Source organism: Macrobrachium nipponense, chromosome 31 (genome assembly GCF_015104395.2).
Source record: "Macrobrachium nipponense isolate FS-2020 chromosome 31, ASM1510439v2, whole genome shotgun sequence".
NCBI lineage: Eukaryota > Metazoa > Arthropoda > Malacostraca > Decapoda > Palaemonidae > Macrobrachium > Macrobrachium nipponense.
This window is the reverse complement of record NC_061093.1, coordinates 22,369,185-22,386,359: the sequence shown is the minus strand read 5'-3', so window position 1 is coordinate 22,386,359 and position 17,175 is coordinate 22,369,185. Positions and strand designations below refer to the sequence as shown.

The 17,175-nt window shown below is 39.4% G+C and overlaps 1 protein-coding gene across 2 annotated transcripts in view; it reads right to left on the bottom strand.

The window, feature by feature from the left end:
• LOC135206687 (uncharacterized) overlaps positions 1-17,175 on the bottom strand; it is a 57,656-nt gene that overhangs the window by 12,289 nt on the left and 28,192 nt on the right. For both annotated transcript variants that reach the window (XM_064238090.1, XM_064238091.1), the window contains exons 3-5: positions 13,596-14,150; positions 4,413-4,484; positions 3,930-3,993 (exon numbers count right to left, since the gene is read on the bottom strand). In XM_064238090.1, the coding sequence (XP_064094160.1) occupies positions 3,930-3,993; positions 4,413-4,484; positions 13,596-14,150 (691 nt within the window). The remainder of the gene's footprint in view (positions 1-3,929; positions 3,994-4,412; positions 4,485-13,595; positions 14,151-17,175) is intronic.

The following is a 17,175-nucleotide window of genomic DNA, read 5'->3' as shown; positions in this document are numbered from 1 at the left end:
ACTGGGCATAGACCTCTCTCTCATCCTCTGGCCCCAACATCTCCATTGAAACTTTTAATGGAAAATGAATGAGACCAGGGGTGTGTCAGGTTTTCATTTTTAGCTAGAGAGAGTTAAGACTAAACAAGCAAACTGCATCTAATTTAGAAAAACCAATCCTTTAATCCATTGTGTGTATTTCACTAACTCTCTTAACTATAGCCATGGCCACTAAAAAAATTTTTTTTCTAGTAATGTCGCTCACCAAAGATGAGAGCATGGGTTCAAAACACTTTCTAGCCACTTAACCACTACATCTAAGTTCCAAGGGCATGAATCTTCCTTAATAACTTTACTAGTGTTGAATGACTTTATCAAGTCAGAGATACCACGAACTTCAGAAACGTTTACACCTCTATGTCTAAACATTGACCCAAGCATCACCCTATAACCCTTAATAATTGATGATTCAAGGCCTTTTGATTATCTTCAATATAGCAAAAATCCACAACTTGTGCTAAAGTTGTTTTAGAGGACAAGATGTTGTGTCTTTTACACCAATATCTAAATACAGACCACTTTGCCTGGTAGACTGTGTCTGTAGACTTCTGCCTACATCTAGCGATGGCATTCGCTGCTTCTTTCTAAGAAGAAAAAAGTTCCCTCAGACAAGTTGACAATAGTTGAAGCCTTCTCATGACCAGAGCCAATAACCCCTGATGGAACCTACAAAGGTGGGGTTATCTAGGCAGACTTGGAATAGGTGGGTTATCTAGGCAGACTTGGAATCATGGAAAGGAGTCTTGGATACTCCACTCAGATTGAGAAGCTCCTTCAAAGAGGCAGCATTCTTGTAAATACTTGGGGGGCTGTAGTGAGTCCGAAGCACAGAACCCAGAACTGAAAAAACCTCTTTCTTCAACATAAACCTGAGGTACTTCCTCAACTCCTGATGTATCAGAATGTGGAAGTATGTCTCTCTCATGTTGGAGAGACCATCCAGTCCCCTTGACTGATTCGTTTCTATATGAAATTCTGACTTGTTCACAAACTGATTTAGGGCACTCACATCCAAGGCTGGTCTCCATCCCCCTGCAGCTTTTGTAGTGAACAGGCAATTGTAGAAGCCTTCTGATTCGTGGTTTTTTCACTGGCTCTATCATTCCTTTCTTGAGCAAGGAAGCAACCTCCTCCGAGAGGACTGAAAACTTCTCTGATCTTATGGAGTAACCCATCAATTCTAATGGAGTGTTGCTTAATGGCAGCTTTTCCCTAAAGGTGCTCTGCTCCCATCTCCTCCATCTCTTCCAAAAAAGATGGAGCCTGGCCCCACGAGCACATGAAGGACTGGGACATTACTTTTTTACTGCAGGTTTACTTGCAGATTTCTTGATTGCTCTTGATGTGAAACAAACTGTTCCTCTTGATCTCGACTTGGACCTTTGTCTCACATCCCAAAAACATGGAGGTTGCAGGAGAAAAGACGACTTGAAGGAAGAAGGGGCCCAATCCTTGGGGCATCTGGTCGATTGAGCTAAAAGGTCCTGCGTGGATTTCTTAAGCAAGTGAGAGGCGAAAACAAAAGGGCCAACTTGTATAAGGAGGTTACACCCTTTGAAGGGAAGGAAACCCACAATTCCCTTTCCTAAGAACGCCCATAGCACATAATGAGGCAATCTTGAGCAATCTGTCTCTTACGGCTTTGTCTGAACAAGACAACACATTGCACCAATCTGTTGCTATATCCTCTGATAAACTGGAGTAGTCACGAATCTTCCTGGCTAAAGTTCCTATGAACCAATCCATAAAACTTAAAACTTCAAATACTTTGAAAAGACTTTACAGCAAATGATCCATCTCCATAGCAGAAAACATTGTTTTTGCCGAAGAGAAAGCCAATCTTCGAGCAGGGTCAATAAGACAGAAGTCCCTGGGGAGGAGGCAGCCACTCCCAAGGGAGGAGGTTCTCCTGTCTCATATCATCTGCATCTTCTAGAAGACAAGTGAGAAGGTGGAATACTGAAGGAAGCCTTTCCTTGCCTTCTCTTCTACGAGACAGTTGTCCACTTCACCAAGAGCCTTCTTAGAAGACAATGAAAGCGCCCTCTTCAGAAGCATATTCACCCCCACTGGCTGGTCACTCATCATAAACAAGGAAGCCGGAGAAGCAGGAGTTGTCGGACCGAAGAAATCCGAGAAGCTACATAAAAGACAGCTAAGCAAAGAAGAATAAGCAGTCGGATTCCTTCATGATCAAAATCCTCATCTGAAGAAACTGGGGAAAGAGAAGGATCCACAGGTGGAGCTGCTGAAGAAGACGAAGTTTTCTTGAGAAGTCCTATGATATTATCCAGTTGCTTCTGATGTGGTGCCACCATCGGATCTTGATTCTTATCAGCCAAAAGAAAAGAATCTGAAGGTGGGTTAGGATTGGCCAAACCAGACATAGTTGGTATGACAGAAACTGCTGTCTTACAATTCAATGGAAGTCCTGACTGGGGTGGGTGCCTGGGGGATGCTGGGAACTCCAACACTACCTGGCACCCCAAAAAAACTGGCTGCTCACCATCCACTGAGTGCTTCGACACTATTGGGCACTTCCCCACCACTGGGCAGGTACCTGGGCACCAACAGGCGCTCCACTAATCCCCGGCACTGCTGTACTCCTGGGTTAACATCACAATAGGGTGATCCGACACTGGAGGGTGCTCATACACTAAAGAGCGCTTGTAAGCCACAAGGCACTCTTCTATTACCATGGGATCCCCGTTGGTATGACTTCCTGACAAAGGCAGTGGGTGCTCCCAAGACGAAGCACGTTTAACAGCAACTTCTGACATAGCAGAAAAAGGATCTAACTGTAGAAAGCGCTTGGGACTGTCCCAGGTATTACACAAGGGCTTGCAGACCGAATTTTTGGTCAAACTTAGATTCAAAGCTGGGGAGGCGATCCGGCTCGGAAGCATGGGAGCTAGGAGACGGAGCAGGTGGATTATGAGGAGGCTGGAAATGGGAGAAAGCAGGCTGGAAAAGGGAGAAAGCAATTTAACAGAAGAGATAATAGAAAAATTCATTTTACTAGTAAAAAGAATGCTGCCTTGACTAGCTAATGATTTTACTACAGCTCTAGATGCTGTTTTCCTTTTACAGTCTCTCTCTAACTTTGAAAGGTTAGAAGCTAAAGTTTTCCAAGTTTTTTCATCCCACCCCTTACATTCCTCACATCATAAATATCTTTAGTGAGTCGAGTATTGCAGCAAAGAATACTAGAACTACCATCTGACATAACTCACTAGAAATATCAAAATCAGAAAAAACTATCACTAATCCAATTATATTTCAATTCCTCACTAAATAAATGCTGAATGCTACAGAGGGCATGAGGATCAACATCAAGGGCAACATGGATTTTGCCGTTCTTCTTACCCTGCACCCCAGGCCACCACCTACTGGGGGCAGGATTCTTTAGCGAATGTGATTCTTGGGTTTCCGTTAGGCTGGATACACAGACAGACAGAACACAACATACACATATATCACAGCAAAAAACAAGAAATCAGCTGAAATAGTCAGGCAGAGAGTGGTGATGTACACGTCTATCCACATCGACGACCGAAAGCAGAATTGAAATGTTTACGTTTAATGGGGAGAGACTACCAATGACTGGAAAGGAAGTGAACTACCAAACCGCCTTGTTTTAAGATTTCAGTGCCCGTGTCCAGGCTTCGCTTTTAAGTAATTTCTAGTGTAAAGGACCTCTGGTTTGTATATTGTGTAAGAACAACAAGAAGTTCTTGAGATCTTGAGGAAGTAACTTGAAATATAAAATTCTAAAAAACATCTGTTCCTTCTACAATTTATTTCACAAAATAAAAATATACAGAGTATACTGAACATCCATATATCCCCTAAAGTTAATTAGCAGAAAATGAAGCAGAAATTAAACATACCTGGCTCAGAGGTAATTGAAGTAAAGCTTATAGTTCTTGGTTGACATAAACCCCTTTCATCAACCTGAAAATGACATCACAAACAAACATTATGTTCACTACTGTTATAACATTACATAAATAATTCAGAATAGATAGGATATGCAATACAATATATATAAGCTAACATATCTATAGTAGTCCCCTTAGAAAGGGTAGTGCAAGATATTACCATTCCATTTACGGTTAATATTCATCAGGTGGAGTTGCTAGCCCATACCCTGTGACATGGTTTTTCAAAGGGTTCAAATGTAAATGGCATCTGGCTTTTGTTGGCAGATCCTTCTCAATTACTGACCAGACCCAACATTTCTTTTCAAGACATCATGATATTTTACTACTAACTTGTTATGTGCTCAATAGCTAACTAATTTAAACTACAACTTAGTATTACTTTACAATATTCATTATAATTGGTTAGGTACGGAAAAATTATCATCTTACCTTGGATCCCACCCGGCCCCAATCAGGATCTGTCGCAGGTTCTGAAGTTTCTTCAGTGCAGATTCCTTCTAACTGTAATAGTAACATCATCAATTTAACAGTAACAATAACGCAATATATCAAGGAATATTCACTACCCCTACATAAAAAACAAATCTGGAAAAATATTTTCATGAAGAGAGAGAGAGAGAGAGAGAGAGAGAGAGAGAGAGAGAGAGAGAGAGAGAGAGAGAGAGAGAGAGAGAGAGAGAGAGAGAGGGGGGGGGGGGTTAGTACTATTTTGTGGATAGGCAAAGGAAAGGAGTTATAAATAAAATATGGAGTAGCTGATGTTTGAAGATAATACTATATGAGTTTTACAGGTGAAGAATGAGCCTGATGATAGTCTGAAAATATTTTCAAGAGAAGGCACTAAAACTTAAAACATGTGGTTCATATAAAAAGTCTACTGCTGAGTCTTCATTCCTCATTAATTTTGGATTCCCAAGCTTTTTTCATTTTAAAGAGGTTCATAATTACATGATTGGTTTGATCTATTCAAACTTACAATAATCTGATACATTATTACAAAAATGCTGCCATTTATGCCATATGATGAGTTTCAGAAATATTAAAATGACTTACACAAATAGCAGAATAAATGCAACTTTGGCTATTTTATAGGCAGCTCATCTCCCTTTACTCCCAGTTGGGTATGGGACAACATACTTCAGTAATTACACCAGCTTTACATAATTTGTTGAATAATATACGGTAAATAATTCATTTAAGATTTATTTTTTAAATATATACCTCTCCATTATACAGCTTTAACTTCCATGCTAGCGGCTGTTCAACAGATTGAAAAAAAAGGAACATTTGGTTTTCTATGAATATCCATCTTCTATCCATCTACTTTTCCCATTCCTCACCAGGGGACAGATAGCTACAAACACTCTTAGCCTACTTCTGCCCACTTTGAATGTGGGGAGGTAGGGAGGGCAATTTATATAATGGAGAGATAAGTATTTAAAAAAATAAATCTCAAAATGCCAAATTTTTTAATCAATTTGCACTTTTCAAAACTAATGACCTGAGGTCTTAACATTAGGATAAATCTTCTAGCGCTGGCTGGAAAACCAGTAAAATTAATAAAAAAATTGTGTACACAAGGAACTATTGGCATCTGTGCTTAATCAAGAGCTAGATCTCCCACAATGCCTTCAGCATCTAATGATTTAATTTTTTAAATGAACCTTACCTCTCCATTATATAGCCGATTCCCACATTTGAAAAAGGAGGTGGGCAAAGTGGAAATCGGCCAACGCTTGAAAGGTTACTTGGTAACAAAATAATTTGTACAAAACAAGTGCTTCTTTTACTGCTACCTTAGGAGGACTGTCCCTCAAGTACGAGATACTCATCATGTAGATAGATGAGGTCTCTTTGGAGGATGCCCCCTTCAGGAGAAGGAGGGATAGGGTTATAATGTGCCAAAACCCAGCAGAACCAAAGATGAATAACTAACAAGTACATCTCTATAAAAAGGGATACTTCTAATATTCAACACGGAGTACCTCCAAGCTTACCAAAACCCACAACCAGGTTTAAAAGCAGTGGACCAATAAAAGGCTACCTACTGTTTCAGGACATAATATCCCTGCACCAACCAGAAGAGTTAATGCTCTGCAACAATTGTATAAACCAAAGCAAACACAAGATTAACGTCACGAAATGACTTCAATATCTTATCCAAGGATAAGTTCTTTCCAAATTTAAAAGTTGTTGCCATTGCTCACATGTCCAGTGGCTTACCTTCCAATAAGGATATAAATTAACATGAAAATTCTTAACCAAAGACTTAAGGAAAAGGACATTACATTCCAACTCTTCAGAAGCTCCAGTTTCCAAATCACTACACACACAACCTTTACATCAGGTTTAAACCTATTATGAAGTGCCATTCCAACAATCCCTACAGACAGTATTGGACCCCCAAGGGATCAAGTCTTTAGATGTGTCTAAGGCTACTGTGAAGTTTCCACAGAACCTCCTTTACAAAGAACTTGTTTCAAACAGTTAAAAGGGTGACAAAATAATGAATTGAAGAATCGTAAACAAAGACCTGGGAAACTCCACCCTAACACCTTGAAAATCATCCAAAATTATTGATTAGTAGATTCTCTCCTGGCACTGATAATAGCATTACTGCGAGATCCCGCCCTGAGCTCACCAGAACCATGAACCATACCTCACCGTTATCTGCAGCTTGTGGGACTGTGATAAAACCTTTCATCTAATAGTTGCTCACATCCACCACTGAAAGAAACTGGAAATCCAGTCTTTCTGGCCACCTTGGGTTATCAATGTCAAGAAATAACTTACAAAGTTGCCCTAATACACTGGAAACTTCCTGAAACCTAGCAAGAGTAGGAAAGCATTATAGTCTAGACCTAACCAAGGAACAGCTTTGTGTCCCTACCCAAGCTGGAGGACCTTATACTAGTGAACAAAAATTTGGCAAAAAGACGACTTGCTTTAGTCTCAAACAGGTCCATAACAGGGGATGCCTACAGCCCACTGTCTACAGCCAACCTCTGGATGTTGAGCCCTTTCCATTGCTATTACTTATCTCAGTGACAGAGTAGATCCATTAAAATTTTCATAATGAATAAATACCTCCAGTACGCTAATAACTCAGGATGAGGCTGTGTGTGGTAATTTGGCCAAATAATGGGAAAAGAGGCAGAGCATTTACACATAGTGGTGTTTGCTCCTCCTTGAACATAAAATGATTAATATTGTCTCTTACAGGCTTACTCCATTTGAGTACACTTAAATTGCCCTTGTATGGTAAAAGTGTTAAACTTTACCTGTACATAAGGTCCAGTCTGCATTTAACAACCTGAAAATATATATATATATATTTTCTCAACCTAGGTCAGGAACAAAAGACTAGTATCTTTGATGCAAAAGCCAGTATTCCGCAACAATTCTCTTACCATATCACAGGTCCTAAGGCTACCAAAAGAGGGCTTAATTGCTTCAAGAGGCTTTTACTAAAGACTCAACAACTGTAAAATTTACAATTGCATTGTAAAAGAGGCCTTACAAGGGGTTGTAGTCTTTTTCAACTTCTTGTGGAAGATAGGGAGAATGTTTTAGTTTTTTCTTACACCATGTGCATTTGCAAATCTTCCTCTTTCCATTGACATGAATTTTTCTTAAATTGGATGACCTCAAAGTTTTCCCCGCCTGGGGTGCTACACGTTTTTTTTTAGCCCCAGCACTTGAGGCGTAAGTGGCAACAAATCTAGCCTGATTAAAATTTCAACCCAACAAGGTAAACTGCACGGTGTGAACCTTTACGTACATCTTATAGTTTCATGTGACTGAACACATAACTGAGCCATGGATTGCAATCAACATATTTTGTTGTTACTTGGTATTCACTACAAAAAAAAATTATTGATGTGTATATATTTTCTTATTAACCCATCTTTATATAAAATAATTTCAACAATTTTAATACCTCAACTAAAATCATTAGAACGTTTTAGTAATCCAGCAAAATGGATGTCTCGAGCATATTACCTACCACAAAAATGACGAAATGAAATGACAGTGGAAGACACCCTCCTCTTCAGGGACTGTCATGGTAGTCGCTTTATAGCGAGGAATTATATATTAAAGGAAAGGAAAATGTATCTTCTTCAAGTAGGTCTGCAACAAGGAGGCATGCCCGCACGTGCTGGAGGCGTCTGTTCTTATGATTGTTCGAGAATACTCAGGTGTGTTATGGAACTCGGCATGCGCCGTCGCATCGCTAGAAACGCCGCGTGTTATGATGTAACTTTTCATATGGATCCTTCTAAAAAGTTCTTGTCGGGAGACGGTGACATCCGTTGGTCAAGCTCCGCCCCTTTTAGACCCGCCCCAGATCGCCGTATATACGTATATATGACTGAGGAAGTAGAGAAATCAGATCATCAGAGAGAGATAAGAAATGAAGGGTAAAAGAGGAAGAGGACACATGAGAGGGTGTGAACGGAAACAAGTTACGGCCGCAGTCAGAGAGAGAGAGAGAGAGAGAGGAGAGATAGAGAGACCAGTCAAGAGAGAGAGAGAGAGAGAGAGAGAGAGAGAGAGAGAGGAGAGAGAGATCTCGACGCTGAGCAACCCTTTTCAGAGAGGAAACATCCTACAAGTGGTTTTGAGAAGCAACCCGCCCTTCGAGTATCAAGACTAGACATTTCTTTCTGCAGTACAAAATCAAGAAGCCGTCTGAAGTTTCTGCTGTCTCCTTTTGTGAAGCCGTCGATTCAAGCACTGATTTCGACAGCTGCAAACCTGGCCAGCAAGTATATCATTACGGCACTATTTCCCAATTTTACGTATTGTCAGATCTAACTTTGTTATGTAAATAGAAGAAACCATCCTGCATTTATCTTTGTTAATAAGTTTGTAAATAAACTTCTGTTCTACGTATTTGAGATTCTTTCTATATTTATATCCCGAGTTTCAACTGTTGGTGTTGAACCCTTTTTGTTTATTATAATAAAGAACCTGAGCATAACATTTGGTGACCTTTGGCCAGGGTATTCGGCACCGTAACAGATTGAAACAGGGAGAATATAGAAAGAACCAGAATGAGTGAGATGGTGAAAGAGTATATTGAGTCTTGTAAGCTTCTAGGTCTGGAGGGGAATGATCTCCTTGAGTACGTTGAAAGGAAAGAAAGAGAAAAGTAAGAGAGATGAAAGAGTAGCTGAGAGAGAAGTAATGAAAATGTAGCAAGAAAGAGAAGTAGTGAAAATGCAGCAAGAGAGAGAAGTAATGAAAATGCAGCAAGAGAGAGAAGTAATGAAAATGCAGCAAGAGAGAGAAGCAATGAAAATGCAGCAAGAGAGAGAAGTAATGAAAATGCAGCAAGAGAAAGAGAGAGAAGTAATGAAAGTGCAGCAAGAGAGAGAAATGTTGGTAATGCAGCAGGAAGAAAGAGAAAGAACGTAAGCATGAGTTGGAAATCGCTCAGTTAAGGCAAAGTACTCTTAACAGTCAGACAGGCAAGAACGAAAACGAAGCTGATGGTTTGGGTATGAGTGCAGTGTTGAAATTAGAACCAAAGTTTGATGAGGAAGATGTAACATAATATTTCATGTGTTTTGAGAAGTTAATGGAATGAGTAGGTTCTCCTAAAGAAATGTGGACTCTATATTTACAGTCAGCTTTGCATGGTAAGGGACTTACTGTGTATAGTTGCATGTCTAAGGAGGAATGTGATGATTATGATATTGTGAAAGAAATTGTTCTTAGCGCATACAGGTTAGTACTGGAGACGTACCGTAAGAAATTCAGAAATTTGAGAAGGGACGAGAATATTACGTATGCAGGAAATGGTAAGAAGTTAGAAAGACTGTTTTGTGATTGGTTAACTTCTGCTAAAGTTGAGTATTTTGATGGTTTGAAGAACTTAGTGTTGTTAGAAAACTTCAAAGATAACATATCCCCTGGGATTAAGCTTTATATAGAAGATAGGCGAGAAGTATTTTTTGCAGGAGCAACTAGGTTAGCAGACGAATATAGTTTGACTCATAACTTAAGTGTCAGTAAAAAGCGAAATGATTCTTCATCTGGTAGAGTACAAAGCAGTAAAAGTTTCAGTTCTAGTAATAGCAATGCAAGTAAAAGTGACTATTACCGTTATGCATGCGGAAAACCTGGTCATATGTCTAAGGTTTGTAAGAATAAAGTGGCATTTAGTGGCTCAGAAATAACTTGTTTCCGATGTAATGGGAAAGGGCATTTAGCGAGAAATTGTGCAGTAGAAAGGAAGGATGTTAAGAAACCAATGTCTCTAGTTAACCTTTCGTCAAGTAGGGATGATGTGATGAGAGAAACTAGGAAATTTTTTGGTGAAATTTTTTGGTGAATTTCTGTCAGGAGGAGGAGATTCGAGAGAAGTAGTCTTGCTTTGAGACACAGGAGCTGCTGTCTCACTAGAGCTGCTGTCTCACTAATTAGGAGAGTGCGTGTGCCAAACAGGGCAGAAATCAATATGGAAGAAAAAGTCATGTTAGGAGGACTTCCGAACACTTGTGTTCTTTGTCCTTTGTTGAAGTTGAACTTGGAAAGTCAGGTAGTGTCAGGAGAAGTGAAACTAGCAGTTGTTGACAGTTTGCCCGTTAATGGCATTGACATTATTGTCGGTGATGACTTAGCTTTATCCAAGAATGTGAATCCTGTTGTGAGAGAGATTCCAGTGCCTGAAATGGTAGTAACTAGATCAGGTTTAGATACAGACATTGACTACGGTCATAGTTTGTTCGTGGATTCGAACGAGTGTGAGGTTGTGGATTCAAACGAGTGATAGAGGTGGCGAGGTTGATCTTGGCGTGAGTGTGGCTGAGAGACCTGACTCTATCAGTGATAGCCAAGCAGAAGGTATAGCTGTCGAGAGTAACGTAGTCGATGTAGTGGAATCAAGTACGTAATAGTTACTGCGATGAATTAGGCACTAACCTTTTGAATAAGGATGAGCTAGTCAAGTTTGAGAGAGAGGATGAGACACTAACCCGAATTTTTGAATGTCAGCTGGATGATGATCTCGATAACGTGTGTAAGGAAATGTTTTGTTTAAAAGACGAAGTTTTGTGTCATGTTCGTCCTAAGTCAGTTAGTAAAGAGGAAATCACCGAACAATTAGTGGTTCCCAGGAAGCTTCGTGAACTAGTTTTGAAGTTAGCACATGATGAGCGAGGGCATTTGGGAGTAAATAAAACTTTCAGGTGTATTAGTAGGGCATACTTTTGGCCTAAAATGAGAGGTGACATGAAACGGTGTTTTAAGCCGTCATGAATACGAAATTGCCGGAAAACCGAATCAAGTAATTCCCAGAGCTCTGTTGTGTAATATTCCTTCAGTAGGCAAACCTTTTGAGAATGTAGTTATCAATATGGTCGGATCTTTGCCTAGAAGTAAGGGAGGGAGTATATATCTGTTGACAATATTTGATAGACTAACTCGCTATCTAAAGGCGATATCCGTAAGAAGCTGTAACGCAAGGACCGTAGTTAAACGATTGTTAGATTATTTTTCTAAGTTTGGTCTGCCTTGTACTATACATTTGGTCTGCCTCGTTTTATACAGTGATAATGGTAGTAATTCTGTATCCAAATATTTCAGGGATAGAATGAAAGAGTTAGGCATTAAACTCGTAACTTCCACACCTTATCATACCGAATCACAAGGCATTGTGGAGCGGTTTCACCAAACGTTAAAGAGTTGTTTATGAAAACTGTAATAACTTTGAACATGACTGGGAAGAAAAGTTACCTTTTGTTTTGTTAGCTTTAAGCTTGGCACCGAATGACACTACAGGATTTAGTCCTTTCGATCTGGTTTTTGGTCAAACCGCTAAAGGTCCTTTGGAAATGTTAAAATGTAATTTAATGCTTAGAGAAGGTAGAGAGGACTACATAACTAATCTAGAGTATTATAAAAATAATTTAAGAGATGCTTGGCAACTGGCAAAGGGGAACGAGAGTGAAAGTCAAGGGGAAACTACATAAAGGGAAACATGATCTTACAGCGAAAGAGAGAAGTTTCTGTGTGGGAGATAGTTTTAGTATTAGTCCAGAAAGAAGGTCCCTCCTTATCTTATAAGTTTGAAGGTCCTTTTTCAATTTTAGAGAAGAGGGGAAATCTAAATTATTTAATCGATGTGGGTAAGCGTAGAGCAAAGTGAATGCCTATGAACTTGCCCAAGAATTATAACGAACACCCTGTGCCGTGGCCACCGCCCATGCTCGTAGTAACGGTGTCACAGAGAGAAATTAATTTTGAGAAAAACTCAAGAGGTGCTTAAGAATTTCCAAGTTTTTAATCAGAGAAAAGGAAAAATTAAGGGGAAAGGATAATGTTATAGCTGATAGCCTCTCTAGAGATTTTTCGGAATGAGTAGCCTGATGGCCGTTTTCTGTGTTTGCACAGTCGGATAAGTGAATGGGGAAGTGTGCCTGTTTAACTGAGTTAAAGCTTTATGCAGAATTTTTCCCCCTGCTGTTTGAGTCTTGTTTCTTCAAGAAAAAAAAAAAAATCAGATTTAATTTTTTTTTCCTTTGGGGGAACGTGTCATGGTAATCGCTTCTTAGCGAAGAATTATATATTAAAGGAAAGGAAATGTATCTTCTTCGAGTAGGTCTGCCACAAGGAGGCATGTCCGAACGTGTTGGATGCGTCTGTTCTCATGATTGTTCGAGAATACTCAGGTGTGTTATGGAACTCGGCACACGCCATCGCGTCGCTAGAAACGCTGCATATTATAATGTAACTTTTTGTCTGGATCCTTCTAAAAAGTTCTTGTCAGGAGAAAATGACATTCGTTGGTAAGCTCCGCCCCTTATAGCCCCGCCCCAGATTGCCGTATATGTGTATGACTGAGGAAGTAGAGAAATCAGATCATCAAGAGCGAGATAAGAGACGAAGGATAAAAGAGGAAGAGGACGCACGAGTGTGTGTGAACGGAAACAAGTTAAGGCCGCTGTCAGAGAGATAGAGATATCTCGACGCTGAGCAACCCCTTTCAGAGAAGAAACGTACTACAAGTGGTTTTGAGGAGCAACCCGCCCTTCGAGTATCAAGACTAGACATTTCTTTCTGCAGTACGAAGTCAAGAAGCTGTCTGAAGTTTCTGCTGTCTCCTTTTGTGAAGCCGTCGATTTGAGCACTGATTTTGACAGCTGCAAACCTGGCCAGCAAGTATTTCATTAAGGCACTATTTCCCCATTTTACTTATTGTCAGATCTAATTTTGTTATGTAAATAGGAGAAACCATTCTGCATTTATCTTTGTTAATAAGTTTGTAAATAAACTTCTGTTCTGATTGAGTTTCTTTCTATATTCGTATCCCGAGTTTCAACTGTTGGTATTGAATCCTTTTCGTTTATTACAATAAAGAACCAAAGCGTAACTGGGACCCTCACAAATACTCATTAAATAACTCATATAACTCCCAAGAATTTTACATTTTGATAAATAATCTGTTCTCTACAAGAAGATTGATAGAATCATATAAAGGTATAGCTTTGTACATGTAAAATATCAACTTTACTTTGACATTTAAACTGTTCAAACTAAATTTCAGTAAATGACATATAACATAAACTACATAGACAAAACAACAGCCCAGTAAATAATACTTACAAGTTTTCTTCTTTTTCTTGATGGAGAACTTTTGTCACCATTTGGTGATGACTCTCTGGGTGACCATGGTTCATTTTTAGCCATGGAAAGATCCATTCCAGAAACCTGGGATTCCTCTTGTGTCTCCTGACTATTTGTTTCTTGACAGGGTAATAAGCGCACACGAGATGATGGAGGTGGTTCTTCTGAGGGAGTTACAGATCCCTCACTGTGTGAACGAGACGATTCTTTAGAACGGGTCTCTGCCATGTTATTACCTGAAAATCTCATCCAAGAGGTTTCTAATTCTGAGGATCTACTCTGGGAGTCCCGGTACACTTGTTCCTCTGGTGTATGAGGTCCTGACTGTTCATCTGATGATCTTGAATGTCCCACATTATTATTATCTCCGGGGTGATTGTGGGATGGGGTGGTTGTACTGCTGCTAGTAGTACTATTTGAAGAAGGTGGTGCCATGAATTTTTTTATAGAATTATTAGATCTTATTTGAGACAGTCCCTTCACTTCAAGCATATCAGCAACTTCTAGAACAGCTTCCATCAGACTCTGATGTACCTAAAAGTATTAAAATATGGAGGTTAGGGGTATGTATTTCCATATTTTCAGCATTCAAAAATAATATAATAGTTCTAAGAAATTAAGTAAGACACTTAGTAGGACTTAAATAGGTCAAATATGCATATACTATGCTTTTAAAACCAAATTTTTTTTTCACAAACTCACTGACCTAAAGTTTCTAAATTCACATGTACTCTGTCGGACTGAAGAAGGTATTCCCTACATGTAAATGCCTTCAATATCCAAAACACTGTCACTACCAATAACTTCACTTTTAGCATAAACTGGTGAGGTACCAAGACTCACTGACAGCACTAAGCATATATGCCCTCAAATGTGGTGTAGCTTATGTTTGCCAGAATTAATATAAAATGACAAATTTTTAATCATTTTATATTATTCATAGCTAACAAACCTGAAGTCTTAACAATAGGATAATCTTCTAGCACCACATGGAAACCAGTTGAAAAAAAAAAGATTGCAAAGCAAGGAATCTGTCGCATCTGGCAACTCATGCATATACAAGGTGGAAGCTGGTCACTGACCGGTCTTGGAACCTTGTGATGCTTCAGTCTTTCTCCCAACCCAGGATATGAGAGGGGTGGCTAGAGGTGGCCAGTTAATGTTAAGACCTCAGGTTTGTTAGCTATGGAAAATAAAAAATGATTAAAAATTTGTCATTTATTCATGCGAGGAACAAACCTTCGGTCTTAACAACAGGATAAGACTTACATTTGGAGGGAGGTACAAGTACCCTGAACCAGCTGGGGTTCAGCCCACTTGACCACCCTTCCTAGAAGATGGGATTCTAAAAAAGGGGGTCTAAGCCCGTGAGAGAATAGATAAACGAGTATCTAAAAACTCAGCCTGCTGGAATTAAACATAAAGAGACATGTCCAGATTCATTGCATTCTTGGAAGGTAAAGAGAACTCTGTCTGTTCAAGCAACAAACCATGTAGACCACAGGGGTTTGTTACCACTCCTCCCTCCCCTTGCCAAAGAAAGGAGTAAATGCTGCTGAGAAGCAGATTTGTCTATTGTATAGGAACAAACCAAATAACTGCAACCAGTATGGCTGCCACACCCACCTGTATCAGACCAGTTCCAGTGTATGACATGTCTATTCTTCAACCCGCCCGTAGGAAGAAGAAAGGAAAAAAAAAAAAAAGAAAGATGGAGACCAGCCAACTCACTCATTCTCTCTTCTGCACAATCATCTTAGGTTAAATACAAACCTGTCCTGCCAGAAGCACTGGATGAGCTACACAACTTGTTGGGCAGCCTCTCTGGGTGCTGAAAATGTGCTGTCAAAGTCTCAAAAGTCTGAGCATGGCACGGAAACATCTCCTTTTGAAGAGTTCCTCGGAAACATCTCCTTTTGAAGAGTTCCTGAGTGACAGTCTCAATGCTAAAACAAATGACCGTGCCTTCAAGCAGATCAAAGCAGCAACAGCATGGGATGAGTTATCAATAAACACTTAACAAAAAAATTACCTAGTCATGCTGAAGTGGCCTGACAATCCAACTGTTGGTATCAAAAGAGAACACATTGAATAAAGTGGTTGAGTGCCAAGGAGGCAGGGTGACTAATGGCAGTAGTCCTTGTCTCTTTACAGAGGCCATTTAAGGCCACATCTCCCTTTTGGTGTTGCCTCTGTTGATCGATCATGTCTACTCTGCCAGTCCTTAAAAGGAATAACTTTCCAGTGAACTTAGCTGTAGTTGAAGATGAACTATCAAAACACTTATGGGGCTGTTCCAGCCAATCAACTGCAGAGAATCTGACGCAACTTAAAACGTATAATTGATGGGATTGGAAAATAAAAACAAGACAAAAAGCAGTTATAGTATCCAAGAAGAACTTTGAACCTTGCTCTCATCAAGATGGACATGGAAAATGAGGTTCGTCTACTCTGAACCAAAGGTCTAAAGGTTACATATGGGATGCTGCCAACCAACCAGCAGGCATTATTTTAATTGTTAAATAGATAAGGAATGTCTAGGAATCAAGACAACCACAAACAAGAAAATGCAAATACAGTAGTACCCCAGGATACAAAATTAATCCGTTCCGAGGAGGCCTTTGTAACCTGAGTTTTTCGTATCTTGAACAGCATTTTACATGTAAATTGCCTAATTCGTTCCAAGCCCTACAAAAACACCCCAGTAAATTTTATAATAAAGCTAAATTGACCAATAAACAATGAAATACAACAAGTTGGACCATTCAATACCTAACTTAAACTATATATACTACTAATATGTACTATATACCTGTAAATAAAGTGTATTAGTGTACATGGTATACAAGAAATACTGTACGTACATATGTATGTATGTAGTAAAATGGGAAACCTTACCTTTCAAGAGACGATCTCTCAAAGTGGCGACAGAGGAGGAGGACAGATGGCAGAAAACTTGAACACTTAACTTTACGAAACACATTAAAAAATGTCAGGAAACATTAACACTAAACTTTACGAAACACACTAACAAATGGCACAAAACGTTAACACTTAACTTTACAAAAATATGTTATTGTTATAATACAATTAAGTTTGTTCATACTTACCTGGCAGATATATATATAGCTGTATTTTCTGACGTCCGACAGAATTTCAAAACTCGCGGCACACGCAGTGGGCGGCCAGGTGGTAGTACCCATTCCCGCCGCTGGAAGGCGGATATCAGGAACCATTCCCATTTTCTATTCATATTTTATTCATGACCCTTGTCTCCTGAGGGGAGGAGGGTGGGCACTCTAATTATATATATCTGCCAGGTAAGTTGAACAAACTTAATTGTATTATAACAATAACATTTTGTTCATGAAACTTACCTGTCAGATATATATATAGCTGAATCCCACCTTCGGATGGTGGGAAGAGACAGAATAGGATTTTTTTAGGAAACTTAAATTAGTAAATGATGTACTTCTTGGTTCCTTACCTGTTAGTAAAGTAGACTCTGTGATTACTGTCACTTAAGCCTGCTTCTGCTTTTATCAGAGTTGCCAGCCAG